The following is a 17324-nucleotide window of genomic DNA, read 5'->3' as shown; positions in this document are numbered from 1 at the left end:
CCTATTTCAGAGCAAGGGGCGTGTCAGGGTAATGAGTGACCAAGTATTCCCATTAGTGGAATTCTTCTTTCCTGACGACACAAGCATATTCCTGAATGCCTAGTTGTAGAAGAGGGTAGTTCTGGAAGCATAAGGAATTTTTTTTACTCAGTAAAAAAAACTGCTGATCTTTGATTTTGTAAGTGGTAGAGGATGAAAAATGTGGATGAACAATAAAACACCATGTAGTGCGTGGTGGAATTAACACTTCATCATGTCTGAATAGGGCTGTTACTGTATGTTTTCATAGCTTGTAGTCTTATAGTTTGGCAGTCTTCTCCCCTAACAGCACAAACTGGTTCTTTTGCTTTTAAAAACTTGCATCACCTTTCTTATCTTTAATAAATTAATGGTTGTTAAATGTATTTATTTTATTTTATTTTTTGCTTTGATTTTATGAATGCTCTTACTTGTGCTTTAATATTTGTCAGATGCTTTTATGCAAAGTAACTTACACATGAGTCTTTCTCATTGCTTGTTTTTTCACTGCTTGTTCGTGTATTTATTTCAACCTCCTCATTGCTGGAATGTACAAAAGGCCGGACTCGTCTCCATGTAATATGAGTCTCTCTTATGGGCTGGGCTCCTATAAAAACTGGTTAGCCCACTAGCAAGCCACACCCTCTGTTTCTACAAACCTACACCGTGCACTGCATGTACCTGCAGTAACTCTTTTTTTAAAAAAGTGAGCCGATCCTGCAGCCTAAACAGATCTAAGCTAATCCCAGAGCAAAGAGCAAGAAAAGGCATTGAGGTCTGTACTCCGGCAGGTTGCTGATCAGGTTAAAGAGGCTTATGTTCCGATAACAAGAGGCAAATCAGTAAGCAGGATTCTGTTTATTTGGCTTGTTTAGGTCCATGTGCTGACATGTACATTAGCATTGTATCAAGCTAATAATATGCATTAATGCGAATTATATAAAATAAATTAGTATTTAAGAACCGTGAAAAAAGGCAACTTAATAATACTCCATAATGCTCTCTTGATATTATCAGTGGTGATGAATCAGTGCTGAAGCATTGTGTTGCATGCACCAAAGGAAAAAAAAAAAAAACACAGAATAAAACATTGACTATGGCGCTGTTTTGGTGCAGAGAAAGACATGACCACACATGACTGTGTGTTGTGAGTTAAGGTTTAACACTGCACTATATTTTTCTCATTTGATTCACCATTTTCACATCTCTTATTTGTGTTACTGATAATGATTTATTTATTTTTATGGTCCGGAATCTGTTAATTTAATATACATATCTTTTAAGATAGTTCATATCTGCAGCCAGTCTATCCTTAGGTCATGTGTACTAATCCAGATTGGACGATTTAGAAAACAAGGAGCACACAATTATTTATTTTATTTTTTTGAAAGTAAAATAAGCATTCATATTGTCTCAGTGCTATTATATTCAATTCCCTGCAGATTTTGCAGTGTGCTATTAATATTTTCATAGCCTTTGTGTGCATGTCACCACCTCTGTAATCTTTTTTAGCTTTACTTGCCCATGCACTCTTCCATTCACATGCATCTAAATTACAAATACAAGCAGGGAATATTGTTTGTGCAGAAAGACAGAACTCAGTTTACTAATATTCTCTTTTAGGGGTTTCACTAGTGCTTGGATACCATCAAGGTAGAAAGTTTTCTCAGTACACTGGTGCCATGATTGGACTGTCTGAAACATTTAGCTTGGAGTGAGATCAGGACTACGGCCTTACGGAGGATGTAGAAATACCTTCCAGCTGAGTCCCTGTAATGTGCAAGTGGTGTTCGTGAATGATTGTATGATGATGGATGCATCTCTTCTACGAGTTGAACAAGTTATCCTTCAGGATCAGGTGTTCCACTTGCTGAAAGTTTAAGAGAATAACTATGGTAGGCTCCAAACCACCCTGGTCCAGAGCTATGCACTATTCAATTGTTTTATTGCTGCTAAGCATCTCATTTATTGTATTATGCATAAAGTCATCTGTAACTTTGATACATTGTTGGTCTGTATGTTGATCGGTTGTTAAGCCTCCATTCACAAATTTTAGCACAAGTTCTGGTTTGAGTTGAAAGCCTTTCGTTTAACCCAAACAGATCTGACTGTATTAGTAGTGTCTAGCTGAGACATCCATGTGTCATTTTACTAACCAGATAAACCCTCCTGTAGTTTCAGGAGCTGTGGGCAAAATGTCTGAAGCAATCACTGACCCCCATGCCGACTAATCAGAACGAGGTTTTGTCTAACAGCTGGTGATCTTATCATGTTTCAGAGAACCTCGGCTGCAAAGTGTGCCTTGTTTCATAAAAACAAAAGACAGAAACAGAGCACGAGCAGTGCTGGCGACTGATAGTGGTTTAAGGCACTGTCAGCAAAAAACACGAACAAGTCAAAGCAGGTGCGTTTAGCTGACAGTCATTTCAACATAAAATTTTTGAGCAAGGAAATACTGTAAAAATGTTGACTCATGTCTTTCATTTATATTGTACTGTATAAAATGTTTACTAATACAACATATGATGGCTTCTGTGATTGTCTTTAAAATTCACAAAGGTTACATGAAATATATGGTCTACCACAAAATGTTATCTGTTTGATGTCATATCAGGTTTTTAAAGAGTGGCTTGCATTATATTTCAGAGGTTGTAAACCCTAACCCTTACCCTAACCCCTCAGGGGACCATCTAAATCACACATAACTTGGCACAGGTTTTACACCGGATGCCCTTTCTAACCCAACCCTTTCATTTTATTTGGGCTTGGGACTAAGCCACCAATGCCCACTATTATACTCCAGAGGTTAAATCTTAGATTCCTGGTCCTGAAGGAGCACATTTTTGTGTTTCCCCAGCTCCCAGCACACCTGATTTAACTAACCAGTTAATTAACAGCCGTTTTAGTAGGAAAAGAAAAAAACTAAAATGTGCAGGACAGGGGGTCCTCAAGGGCCAAGATTGGGAACCTGTGGCTTAAATAACAGCGAATACAAGTGAACCTGTTGATCCAAGCTTGACTCCGCTGTGAGGTATTTTATTAGCCTGTGTGAGTGAAACAGCCATAAACCTGGAATTGTTTGCATCATGTGATGAATTTGATCTTCATCAAGGCTGGCTAAGAGATGAGGGCTTAGACAGTATTCATGGAACATGAGAAAAGTGTGAAAACTGTTCTTGTGGTAGTTGGCTGTTTTTTAGGAAATAATAGAAGATGCATAAATGTTGTGTTGGAAAATTTTAGATTTTTTGGAACACGTGTAAAGCGTTATTTTTACCATGAACCAAAATTAAATTATGTTTGCATACTTATGCAGTCTGTGTAACATCAGTTTGCTTAGTACAAGTTTGGATTTAGCTTTTGGGACTTTTTAATCAGCATATTGATCCAATCTGGGATTCATTAAAATTAGCTTGCATAAACAAGGTTTAATTTAAATACATTTTTTTGGTTTTATTTGTACAGCACTTGTGTGCAAGTTTATACGGGTATTTCCTTGTGAAGCAGGTGGGATAAAGTTCAGACTACATTTATCTTATGGACAGGTTTGTAGAAATAAAGATAACGATGGTAACGATGGATTAAATTGTCAAGGCTCACCGGCGCACCAGATTAGACATCTGGACCCCTGGGCCTTTGTGCTGAAGATAGGGTTTCTACCAAATGCACAGGGCAAAGGCCATGATAGAACAGATTTGTCTCCAGAATGGCATTACCAGTTTAAAGAGCAATGTTGAGTGAAATTAAAAAAAATTATTTTAAAGCACTTTGGTCTATAGATAAAGATTTTTTTCTAATTAATTAAAGCATGATTTCCTTGTTGTTGTTTTTTTGTTCTTCTCCTTCAATGCATTTAGTTTAAATACAAAAAATTTATAACATCTGCTTTAGTTCATTTGCATGTTTCATCCATATAAGAATAACAGCTTTTATGCAATTGGCTTTTAGATGTATAATTTAACCTTGTGTGCATAAATTAAAGATCCTGAGTTTATTCTGTTTACTGGACTATAACCTGATAAACCATAGCTCTTAGTAAATCCAGCGTGCCAGAGTGCAGATTCAAAATGCCAAAAATTACTGCTGTCCAATTACAGACTGCCAGCACTGAAGCACCCAGTTTTATTTAAGACCGAGGCTTTAGCTGCTCTCTCGATTACAGGGTGTGTGCATGTGTGTGTATATGTGTGCCATGTGCTAAATCACCAACTTTCTTATAACTGTCTTGTTTTAGAAGGGCAGAGTAGGAAATTGGTAAGTTTAATTTGCAGCTGTTTATGAGTCTGTATCCAAGAATAGAATTTGTGTAAGGATTCTCAACCAACACAACATGTCCGAGTTACACCAGGTGCGACAGTTCAGTTCACAACTTGCATCACAACATAGCAAACAGGGTGTACAATCTGGTTATAAGTTTCTATGTTTTTTATTTTTAGGGTTTTTATAATGAACGTAAAATTCCTACTGTACTTTAATGATTTATTTCAGGAAAATCCATGTAATATGTGAAAGGAGTGTACTGCGTAGCCTGTTATCAGGAATATACAGCTACTTGTCTCAGATGACAAATGTCATCATGTTATGTTATGAAGAACTGGAGATTAACTACAGTTTAATTGTGACATTTTTAAGTCATTTTGTTAGATAGCAAGGACACAAATCACACTAATAGATAAAAAATGCAAGTTAACTGGATTTTTTTTATCAACATTTTAGTCTGTTTTCCTTTTAATATTTTTCCATAAAAAGCACTCAAGTCAAAGCAGGACTTTGGATTGTGCAGAATAACAAAACAAAGTCATGAGTAAAAATGTCCCTTCTCTAAATCCTTCTCTATACTGTATAATCCCCTGCTTACACAAATACAATTATCCCAGGGTTTTACTAGTGCTTGTATTCCATCAATGTAGAAAGTTTTCTCAGTACATCTGACAGCTTGCTCAATTTCTAGCCTCCCAGGAACTTCGTTAATGGCCTGAAAATGTGGCAATTGCTCCCAGCCGAGTTCCTGCAAAGTGCAAGTGGTTTTTGTGAATGATTGTGTTTACAGTTCTCACAAACAGATACGTCTTTTCTACAAGTTGGTGACATTATTTTATCCATGAATTTTCAAAGATCTGGTATTCCACTCGATGAACAACTACAGTGGGCTCCGGGCGACCTTGGCCAGGATCATCATTCCCAGGCTTACGGCCTGCTTTAAAATGTTTGCAGTGAGTTGCTGCGGATAAAAGTCTTATCATAGTACAGTACTTAAAGTCTTCTGTAAAAATCATATAGATTTTTATAGAGAACGTCCCGGTTTGACTAACATTGTTGTTCAATTACCTGTGGATGCAGCAGTGCTTTAATGATAATAACTTTTCCCTCTCATCTATCCATTCTGCCTAAGTAGATCAGCTTCCAAGGCTTAAAATTTGATCACCACACTAAACATCTTGTAGCCAAGTCGAGTATTTGTTGTAACTCAGTGTAACTGATTTCTTTTTAACGTGATGCTGAACACTGCTGGAAAATGATGAGGAGAAACGAAGCCCATTTGTTTTTTCGGGAGCACTGGAAAAGAACATTTAAACCTGATCTTTATTCCATTTTTGTCATATTAAACCCTATTGTAACTGCAATCACGTCTCTGCCATGGCAGAAGAAGGACAGAGATAATGCTCCCTGGTCAGTAGCTGTCACTTGAGGAGTGAATTTCCTTAAGATAGATGGAAATTGTGTCAGTCTAAATTACGGAAAAAGTGAGAAATCCATCTGTAATGTGTGTTTTTGGGTTCCTTTTGCATATTCTGTTAAATCCAAAGGAATCTGGGAATCTATCTAAAATAAAAGATCTCAGTTTGAGGGTTCTGAATAAAACCTGTACTCTTGTAAGGAAAATTGCAAAGTTGTGGTATGAGTATATATTTTAGGTAGTTGGTCTGTTTTTACCAGAAATTCTGGCTGTTCTATTGTTCCTTTGTTTAGGCAACTAATTGATAATTGCTTCACAAGTGTGTGTTGATGAAATCCGGACAGTGTTGTGTTGTTGTAGTTTTTTTAAACAGCCACCTGCACAGTGACAAGGAGCTCTTTGTCTGCCTTACTGTGTTCTGATTCATTGAACCCAGTGATCCATAATCTGAGAAATTTTTTCCTTGTCATGAAGCATCTTTCTCTAACGGCTTTTGTTTTTTTGACCTGGAGTTGTGGTTAAGAACAAAAATTCCTCATCACCGGGCACAAAAACTCCTCTGTTGAAACTTTGCAGTCATTATTTTTTTATATTGTAATTTTATGCCGATTTCCCCGTATGTTGTTAAACATAAAAAAAAGTGTTAAGTTGGCTGAATTTGTTGACTTTGCATGTGTAATATTTGTAGACAGTTAGGCTAAAAACTATTTTATAATGAACCTTATACTGATCCCATATTTAAACTAAACTAACGATCTTAACATGTTTTGTGTTTTGAAATAATGTTGGGTTTTCTACTGTTAGGCATAGGTGTTAACATCTCCTCCACAAATGAGTGAGTAATATGGTTCTGATCTTTCTGGAAAATAGTGGTCCTTTTTTTCTTTTCTTTTTTTTCATCTGGAAAAAGGGTAAGAAAATGCCAAATGCAGCAGACTGCCTAAACACTGTATTTTTATAATTTTTTTTTACTTTAAATGCAGAATTCAGATTTTAAAATAAGCATCTTTGTAAACCATAACATTCCTAAGTATCTCTTTTTTCATCTTAACTATTATTACATCTATGAGTATCTCATGTAATTAAGGTCAAACTGGCACACAGAAAATAAAACTGATCTTGGATTACTTACTGGTTTCATTTGAACGTACTGTATTCATGAGTTAGCCCACTGTGTGCACACACACACATACATACACAGAGGGGCCCTAAAATGTATACAAACTTCAACATGAAAAATATTTGCCTCTCTTTTGACAGTCACATGATAGCATTAATGATGGTGCGAGTACTGACATCTTTAGAGGAAACGTAATATTACAAATTGCTGCCATAATTCAATTAAATTTAAAAGGGCATAGATAGCAACTGTTGAAGTGTGTATAGATTTCTTGGTTCCCTTCTTTGTTCGTTCCTGTGGCTTAAAATAATTTACTTGTACATATTTTAGAAACATTTTTATCCAAAGCCATGTAAACAATGATCGAAATCCAGTTCAAGCACAGGGGTGTGAATGTAGCCAAGAAGTGCTGTAGGACTATTACTGTATGTGGGGTGTTCAAGTTAAACCAGGACTTGGCTAATCAAATAAGGCTGTCTTTTCCATTACAGGAAAGGGTCTTTTAAAGGAGTTCCAGGGAGGCCAGCGTTTCAGATGTGTAGCAGACAGTCCAGTCATGGCTTCAGTGTTTATACCTTGATGCACTAATAAATTGCTGGGAAAAGTACATTTAGAGTCGCAGGAGATTATAGAGGAGTTTTTACTCTCACTCTCATGTGTTCTGTTAATTTGGACAATGAAAAGTCACAGTTTGAGTCGAACACATCTCATAGTTTTCTACTGACAAGGTGACGGTACTTATCATGCGACCCTATTTCCCTTAAACTCTGCTAGTCTTAAAGTACAAATTAGTGACTTTTTAAGGGGAGATTTTTGGGCCAGTTTTTACATCATTGCATTAGGTGCAAGTAGAAGAATATTTATATTACATCTGAACAGAGAACAAAAAGGGTCATAAAAGGACACACTAAAGATTGGCAATATGACAAAAGGATCATATTGTGAATCTGCATGCGATTTTTAATTATGCACAATATGTATAGTGAGTTTTAATTTGGGAAACAGCTTCCAGGAATATACATACTAGCATTTTTTATGATCGTGTCACCCAGCTCTAGATAACCCATACAAATGCTGACTTTTAGTACTTTACTTTAGTAGTCTTTACTAATATCCTCAGTATGAAAGTGTATCGCCATAAACCTCTCGCAATGGTTCGTCATAAGAAATGATTCCCCTGTAGAAAGCACTTTTGTTTCGAAATGACATACAGTATATTCTTTGACAGGTAAAAGGTTAAAGATAGGCTGTATAGTCTTCCGATTCAACATTTATGTCGGGTACTGTTGGTGATTTTTCAACATTTTGAAGAAGTGTCTTCAAAAGTGGCAAAATCTTGAGTTGAAAAAAATCCATGTTAAAATTGTGGTCGTTTTTCACGGAGGCGTATGGTTGATGACACTTAAGTGTGAGGAACAGATGGGAGTTGGCGAGATGAACTGCCTGTTTTACCACAGCCATTCACTTTGTAACTTCTCACAACTTGAGCTGTTGTTTTTTTTCTCTCTCTCTTCCTTGCTCATCTTTTTTGGATGATGCTCCAATGAGGTGTGTGTTTGTGTTTCTACAGTGTCCCAGTATTTCTCGGTGCTAGAAGATGGAGCATTGGCACATAACTTACAGGAGCAGGAAAGTAAGACCTGTGACACACATCCACCAATTGCTCTCACACACTTTGACAGTCACTTTGACAGGCCAATAAGAACTCTCTAAGTCAAAATAGTATTGTCACAATGCAAAAGCCAGGGTCCTGACGTCCTGTAGTTATTAATATACTGGTGTGTAATGTTTACTCCTTCTCTTGAGTATTATTTATCACTTTTAGCATTATGGAGGAAAAAAAAGTAAGGCAAATAATTCTATGAGAAATTGCTTTCCACACCCTGTGTAAGTTCTTGAAGTACTTTTAATAGTACATCAGATATAAAGTTTAATGAAAGGTGTGTAAGATTTTAATCACAGTATAGACAGTGATTTTTGCAGATAGATAAATGAATTGCTTTTATCTTCACAGGATCTATAAGTTAGCTATGCTGATCTCACACCAGTTATATTAAACCTGACTTTACCAACTTGACCAAGTGCTATTTTGTTATGATTTCAGCTTTTTCACTTCCTCTTCATGTTCATATCATGTCAGGGTTTTCAGTCTGTTGAAAATACATAATGATTTTTGCACTGGTTGATAAATCTCCACAAGTGTCTCCCAAACCTTTGTTTATAGACGCTTTCTAAAACGCTTCCTGTAATGTTTATTTTTTTTAAGTATATTTTGTATGTGGGTGTAATTGGGTTTAATTTAGTACATAATGTACAGTTTGGGCTGGCAAAACACAGAGTGTATTTTCAGTTCTTGATTGTTGGGTTAGGTGTGTTGCAAGCTATGGAAAAGCAAAACCATGGTTTATTGGTTTATACTGTCTGAGCTTCACTGTAGTGATGAATATGAGCAGATGATAAGTAGTAATTATGAAAATAATTGTTTTAAAATAGACACCTAAGTCATGTTGTAATTATTATTGCAATTTTAAAAGGAAAAAAAAAAAAGAATTAGGACTTTAGGGCAGTGGTGGCTCAAACATATAAGGCTGTAGCTTACTGGGTTTCTGATTTGATGGTCGGGGGTTCAAGTACCGCCAAGTTGCAACTGTTGAGCCGTTGAGTAAGGCCCTTAACCACAAATAAGTATTATTATTATTATTATTATTATTATTGTTATTATTATTGTTATTATTATTTAAAATTGGGGTGTGGGACTTGTAAAGACAAAACTGGTTATAACAAAAGTAAAAAGATGATAATAATCATCAAGCATACTTATACTATAATTAATGTTGTGATGTTGCTAAATTGCATGGTTTTCGGAATATGTTTATAGTTTGGTTATAACATTGTTTATCTGTGTGTCGCAGTTGAGCAGCACTACAGTTCCAACGTTCAGAGGAATCAGCTGGTTCAGAAAGACATTCGTGTAGCCAAGAGGCTGCAAGATGAGGAGAAACAAAGAGCTCAGATGCTTCATGAGCAAGCCACTCGTCAGCTGTGAGCACACACCCCCACACACCCATGTCCACGCTTAAATAAAGTCAAGTACTTTCATGCTACTTTACCTATTATTAGATTACAGTTGTCTAATTGAAGTTCTGCAGTTGAATCACTCATTTATTCGGTGATTTAATTAATTCAGTCATTAAGTCAGTTATCAGTTTCAGAGTCATGTCACAGGTAAATGTTCTAGGTAAATTTACATCTTCCCCGTTTTGCAAAAGTATTTTGCGAAGTATTTCTTCTTCTTTTGGGTTTATTGTTGGTTGGTGCAATACCGCCACTCATGGGACAGGATTGGCAGAGCAAAAGATTGTGTTTTGTAGGCAGTAACACAAGTTACACAGCATTTAATGTTTGTTCAATACTTTTAGTAGATTTTAACACATTAAAAATTGTTTTAAATGAAGCTGCTTAAGACCAATCAGACTTTAGTGCTTTTAAATTAATTTAGAAATTCACAATGACCAGAATTCAAATAGACTTTCAGAGTTGACAGTTTACTTCTCATCTCTAATGGAGATTATCAAGAATAAAATAAAATGTTTTTTATGCATTTAACATGTTCATATTTGTTGTATGGACGTTCTGGACGTACTGTAATGTTCTTTGCAACATACTGAATCAGGCACTTTGGATTCTGATGTAATTCAACACTTATTGATATGACTTCTGACAAAACATGACATATCTCTGGTAATGCATGAAGGTCAGAAAAATGTCAAATTGGAAACAGTAAATAAACTCGGGCCAAGGGAAAGTTCTTTAAGGTAGTTAAAAGGCAAACAAAGTACTTTACCAGGTGTTAAAATAATTTCTTAAATACCTTTTTATAAAACGATTAGTTCCAACCAAGTTATTTAATTGGAAAAAAGGCATCCCATGAGTGGTGATAATTGTGCACAACAGCACTGAGGAGTTTAACTAAATGCATAACTTTGGATCACAGGCGGTTTGTAATCATTAACACCTGAACAGGGGCACTAACTAGTGCATGAAATAAAGGATTCTACTGTACACTCTACATAGCACACTTGCTTTTAATTATACTCTATTTGAGATTTAACCCTGGAACTTCTAGTTAGCTGAGGCTATTTTAAAGCGAAAAAGTAGAGACATAAAAAGAAACTTAAAAGATTTACAGGACTGTCCACCACCTCTATGGTTTATTCTCCTCACCTTTTAGCTACATAGTACTGGTAAGAATTTAAGAATACCTTCACCCCTGTTAATTACACTAACTGTCATTTTTTCAGCTCGACTCTAGTTCACATTTTATGCTATGTCTTGGCTGAGCAAAATAAATGATGAAAAGAACAAAGAAATCATAATGTGATAATAAATGGCTGTGTAAAAGCACATGGGTTTGTGCTGATGTACTGAATATCAGCATGGCTGTGATGCAGTCAGGGACATATGGCTACAGCCTGAATGCTGAAGATATTACAGCTATGCTTATATTCAGTGCAACAGCAAACTTGTGTGACAACAACAGTGCTCCCTCTTGTGTAATGTTTACATGTTTATCTTATTTATGCAAGATCTGCAAAATGCAGATATTGGATAAATTTATTCACATTTACTGTTAATTTATGTGAATTAAGGTGTTTTACTTTCTGCGACTATCAAGTTGGTACAAGGCAGCACGGTGGTGTAGTGGTTATTACTGTCACCTTGCACCTCCAGGGTCCGGGTTCGATTCCCGGCCAGGTTTGATTCCTGTCTCTGTGTGCATAGAGTTTGCATGTTCTCCCCGTGCTTGGGGGGTTCCTCCAGGTACTCCAGTTTCCTCCCACAGTCCAAAGATATGCAGATTATGTTTATTAGCATTCCCAAATTGCTCACTTCTCTACTCTCTTGTGTTTATTGCTCTTGTGTTCTTTTATGGACAGCACAAAAATTAGTAATGCCTCCAAATGCTTCAGCAGTGCATCAGACCTCAGATTTGCTTAATTTAACGCCACAACGATCTGTGACTGGAGCTGGGACCAGATTTAATCCTGCACAATATTACATAATGTCCCAGAGATCATGTTCAGATTTATACAATCTGAAAGGCGCTGACTGAATCTGTATAATGTGCGGTCAGGGATCATTAAGCATACTTCACAAACAGATAAAAAAGCCTCTCAAGGAAAAAGCTATCTTACTGAATTGTGAAATTCTTTGTTTCTGGTTGCTCAGGGAAGCGCAGGACTCCGAGTATGCCCGGAGAATTCAAGAAGAGCTCCTGCATGCTGCGGACGAAGAGAGGAAGAGGGAAGAAAGAGATGAGGTATGGCAAAACCGACACGTTCTTGTCTAAACCCACCATGATGCATTACTTATTTCTCAGGCCAATTTCATGCCCTATTTTATCCCCAGATTTTCCCTTGATTTTTCTGGGTTTGTTTTTTTACCAATCAGTACTTTTTGTGCCTGTGGTTCTCTCTGCCAAACAGAAAATCCTCATTACCCACTTCTCCCTTACCAATATTCCCTCAGTGTGTTTTATCCTATTTCTCTTTTTTAAAGTTCCCAAGAAAACCAGTCACCATGCCACAAAGTCAAATGATGGACAGTTCTGATGTTTAATTTTATGAAAGAGCAGGACTTCTGCAGGGATGTTTGTATTGTGAGTACCATATGTTAGCTCTGGTCTACTCTGCACACTGCTAAACCCATCAAACAACTCGAAACAACTTAAAAACTGATGGTTTTGAAAGCTGTGTACTCTGCACAAAGCTGAAATGCATAGGACCAAACAAGATCCATAATTTATTAATCTACCACCAGCACGGAAACAGCAGTAACCGAGAATTACAGGTCACCTGAGACAAAAAGCACTGCCTCAAAATGACACAATGACTGCTGACAATAAATCCTTAAATATCATAAAAGGACTGATGGAGGGAGAGGTTAATATTGGTTTTGGGCCAAAATAGTGTTTTTCTGCCTATGGAATGCACGCTTCTACTTTAAGTCATCATACATACCTTATATTTGTGGGGCAAACTGAAACTTTTTATTGGGCAGAATATCAGAACACAGTTATTATGCTATATAATCCCCTGCTTACACTAATGCACTTATCCCAGTGTTATACTAATGCTTGGATACCTTAAAGGTATAAAGTTTTCTCTGAACACCGGAGCTACAGTATGCTCAGACTCTCTGCTGCACGTCTAAAATGCTAGCCTCCCACAAACTCCTTTAATGGCCCACTTGGGTGTAGACCAGATGAGGAATTTCATTTGCCCTGGGTGTGTGGCAAAGCTGCATGGAATTAGTATAATTAGTATAGTTAGTAAACACCAAACACTTGTATGTCGAACCCAAGCGAGGTATAAATCTTTATTTTTTTGTTGGTTTCTGTCTTTTGTACTAACTAGTTTGATGTAAAACTCCATCATTCCAAAAAGTTTATATTTATATTTAACATGTGCACACTTGCTGAAAAAATCTGCTGGTTTTTCATCACTAAAGCTTTTAATAGGGCTGCTTATTGAGGATGGTTTGTTGAGGATTATTCATCCAAATAGGCCAGCATAAGGTGGGACGAGTCATTGTGATGTGTTAATTATAGATATTTATACCCTGCCGGGTTGTGTTAATTAATGCTCATGTGTCATCTAAACACCATGCTGCTTATGTGCCTGCTGCCCTTGCAGGCTGAGTCATGAGCAGAGGAGAACATTGCTGTTTCAGCAGATAATACACACGCCGCCAGGTTAATTGTTTTTAGACACAAAACTTTCAGTGCTTTTCTATGGAGGGAGGCTTGACATACATGGTTCTGGCATGAGTCAGATCTCTTGATTTTTGATTCTGTGCCTTTCTACCACAGTCGGATAATTTTGAAATGGATATTAACGTCTGTCAATTCCTTTATTAACAGACAGTTTTACAATGATATATATCCACATGGAGGCACATCCTGAAAGGAAAACTGCTGTTCCAGTGGATTTCAGTATAACCAAAAGCTTGGCGAGCTTACAGCTTTTTTTTTCCTCGTCCAGTTTTCCGTTCCATCGACCCAGGCCTTGCTCTAAAACATGTCAGACTCCCTGGCCTTTACAGAACAATAGAACAGCCATTTCTTCCCACTTCCATGCCACTCAGTTTTTACTGAGAGACCTCTGGTATGTCTTAAAGGAATAAGCCAGTGTTTTATAAATCTCCTGTTTTCCATCTAGTTTCTCAGAATTGAGAAAAGAATGGACAGCTTTTCAAAATACTGCACTGTGCAAAAGTCTTGAACCAAAATGCATTTTTTCCCATATTTCATTCAATTAAACAATGTCTGTTACATTAAAGGCTGTCAATTAAAGAAAGGTTGCAAAGCATCCAAAGATGGAATTTAAAAATTGGTTGTTTATGTAACAACCTCAGCAGCAACCTCATTACCCCTCTCATCTGTTCCAACAACTCATACCAGTATACACCAGTAGTAATCACTGGCCCGGTCATCTGTCATCATGTCCACCTATTTCTCACTGGTTTATGCCTTAAGTTAGATGGTCGCAAAGCTTGAATGATTTATAGGTCACTGTGTGGCTTAACAAACAAAAAATATTACTCTGAATCTGGTCAGATACAGGGACTGGACTGAAAATGAGAGCCAAAAAAGTTATTTATGAACCATTCCTCAAGGAGATATTAAAAATACAAGAAAGTCTGGCTCCTTGGAAGCAAAATATAAAGAAATAAGAGGTGGCTCAAGACTTTTACATAGAATACAACTGGTTTTGGAGAGTTACATAAAATGTGTTTTTTTTTTATGAATAAACTTTAAATATATAATGAATAAAGGTACTATTCATTATTGTTTATTTTTATAAACAAACTCTGTCAAAATCACAACGGGTGTGTCATTATAGGAGAGGAATCAGCAAAGCGGGGTGTCTTTTGATGTGAAGCAAATTATTTTATCGTTAAAGCATGCCCCAACTTTGGCAAGTCTTCCCTTTTTTTCTTTTTCTTTTTTCGACTTTTTTTTTTAACTCAGTACTACGTTATTCATTTATATTTCAATTAAATGTAAAGCAATAAAAGTTTTCCAAACAAAGTGTTAAGGTAGTAAAAAAAAGGGATTTACCTTTGACTCTATATTATTATTTCAAATGTCTGCATTTGCATCATCTTCCATAAACTCATTGTGGTCAAATTAGCAGCTAATAGCGTACAAAGATCAGCCTTATCATTACAACATAAACTGTGGCCCCACAATACTCCACAAGACCTCTGGAGTTTGCTGTGGGGTCTGTCACCAAGATGTTAGTAGCGGATCTTTTGCATGCTGTTGGTTGCAGGGGGCTCCTTGGATTGGACTTCTGAATTGAATCTGGATGCTCAGTCAGATTGGATCTGGGGAGTTTGGAGGCTCACCTCCCAGGTCGCCACTATCTGTTGTATAAGGAATGCTGGCCGTTAGGTTGATTTGTTAGGTTGATTTTTCTCCCGCCACCCAGATATTGTATTTTATCATTGCATTTATACAGGATCAAAGGAACAATTGACTGACTGACTGCTTGATCATGCTTTGCTTTTATCCTAGCACTAAATTATAACCCCTTATTTTGAGGGACTTGAATATCCCACTTGGATCGGTAACACCTGCTATGGTATGTACTTTTGTAATACTAATGCCTGAAGATGGAACCAGACCTAACATCACTTGACTGATTTGATTTGCTGCATTTCTGCATTCAACAAAAAGAAATGTTGAACATACTTGTATTCAGTGTATATACAAGTGCTGTGAATTTAAGGGGTGGCATATGGAGCATTTGCTGTAATTTATACTTTTTAAATATATTTTATACTTTTAAATATATTTTTAAATGTGGATGCAGTCTTTTTGGGCACCCTGTTTAAGCTGTTTCTACCAATAACTACACTGACATCTTGTGGGCATGTTGTATAAAAAATATACATGTTGTATCTTTTATTCGATGTGTTTTTCTACATGGTGTAAAAATCATGAGAGAAAATTAATTAATGCACCTGGCATATCAGAATATGCTTCTGATCGTTATACTGTACAGACATGTTTTACATGTACTGTATGTACAGTAATTTACTATACTGTATATACAGGTAATGTTTTGCTGTACTGGACAAACTGAAGTACACACATGGCTTAACTGCTGGACTAATGTAAATGTGTGTAAAATTATTACTGAGCATAAAATTCTGTGGATTTTTTTCTGTAGGTTTTTAGCCTACACTATGTCTCTAAAGATACACACACAAACACACACACATAATAACACCTTCATTACAAAGAGTATTAATTTGCATTTCAGGGAATTAACTTTTTTGTGTTTTGCAAAAATATTGACTGTAAGTGTGAAAAGCCTAATGGAAATTTAAGGGGAAGTCCTAACCATTAACTTAAGTGTCTCACATCACCTCCCCCATACATAGCACGTTAGGTCGTTGTGGTGGTACATGACACGTTCTGTACAGCAGTGTGCTTGTGGCAGCTCGATGGTGGGCTTAAATGCAGGGTTAGCAAAGGCTTCGACCCTTTCATGATTAAGCGTGGAAATTCCACCGCTGACGTCGTTACACGCTCTCATGCGTAGGCTGTTTTAAATGTGGTGTGTCTGTGCATGTGGGTGAGCCAAGTATATATCGCGTTTCTTTTTTTTTTATTGTGGCAAACCACAAGTCTGCTGTTCAGCTAAGCTGATTTTTCTCAGACCCACAGCAGATGATTATTTACTGTCATTCATACTGGGGTTAATGTCTTACTACTAAATAAGAAACACACACGTGGATAATAATATAAGGCTAGATATCGTAATAGAGGGGGAAAAAAAAACACACGCCCATTTTATAGTTCTTATAGTTCATAGTATCAGTTTGGTTGACCATAGTATGCGATGCGGTAGTTCAGTCATTAAATTCCGCCCCTGTTTTTGTCTTTATAGGAAATAGCGAAACGAATACAGGAAGAGGAAGAGCTATACGTCAGGCAGAGGACCAGCTGCCGAAGAATAGATAGCAGAGGTACCGTATGACTGCTGGCTTTGTTTTTCCTCTGTGCTCAAAAGGCTGTACTGCCTTTGATAACCCTCCATTAATCATTTGTTGACACCATTCAGAAAGGTCTGTGGGACATGGCAGCCTGCCCTGTATTACATAATGGACAATCATGACTTTTGATGTGGTTGTTCTACTTGCTTAATTATCTGATAGAGAAATGTGTGTGCAAGCACTCATTCTGATCTTCATACTAAATGAACCGAACCCACACAATACCGGAGTTTTCAAAGGTCTCCTACGTGTGACCCCTCCTCCACTCTTTCTTCATCTCACTTCCAATCAAAAGGTCTCCGCCTGACCAAAGTTTGTTAAAGGGTAATTTCTAGAGCCCCAGCTTATGAAAAAAAAAATGAAGCGGGATAAATATTTGAGCCTCATTTACTGTAATTACATAGTATGATTCATTTAGCAAGTGGTAGACACATGTACGTC

At 36.9% G+C, this 17324-nt stretch overlaps 1 protein-coding gene across 5 annotated transcripts in view; it reads left to right on the top strand.

Moving 5' to 3' along the window:
• Window positions 1-17324, top strand: part of ccdc187 (coiled-coil domain containing 187) — a 31900-nt gene that overhangs the window by 4408 nt on the left and 10168 nt on the right. For 3 of the 5 annotated variants that reach the window (XM_053482673.1, XM_053482672.1, XM_053482677.1), the window contains 4 exons: window positions 8386-8448; window positions 9728-9857; window positions 12045-12135; window positions 16778-16856. In XM_053482673.1, coding sequence (XP_053338648.1) covers window positions 8386-8448; window positions 9728-9857; window positions 12045-12135; window positions 16778-16856 — 363 coding nt within the window. Of the gene's footprint in view, window positions 1-747; window positions 861-8385; window positions 8449-9727; window positions 9858-12044; window positions 12136-16777; window positions 16857-17324 lie in introns of those variants that run through there. The other 2 variants (XM_053482676.1, XM_053482675.1) reach the window with 2 other exon arrangements.

This window comes from Clarias gariepinus, chromosome 22 (genome assembly GCF_024256425.1).
Source record: "Clarias gariepinus isolate MV-2021 ecotype Netherlands chromosome 22, CGAR_prim_01v2, whole genome shotgun sequence".
In the NCBI taxonomy this organism is placed as follows: domain Eukaryota; kingdom Metazoa; phylum Chordata; class Actinopteri; order Siluriformes; family Clariidae; genus Clarias; species Clarias gariepinus.
This window is presented reverse-complemented; position numbering and strand designations above follow the sequence as displayed.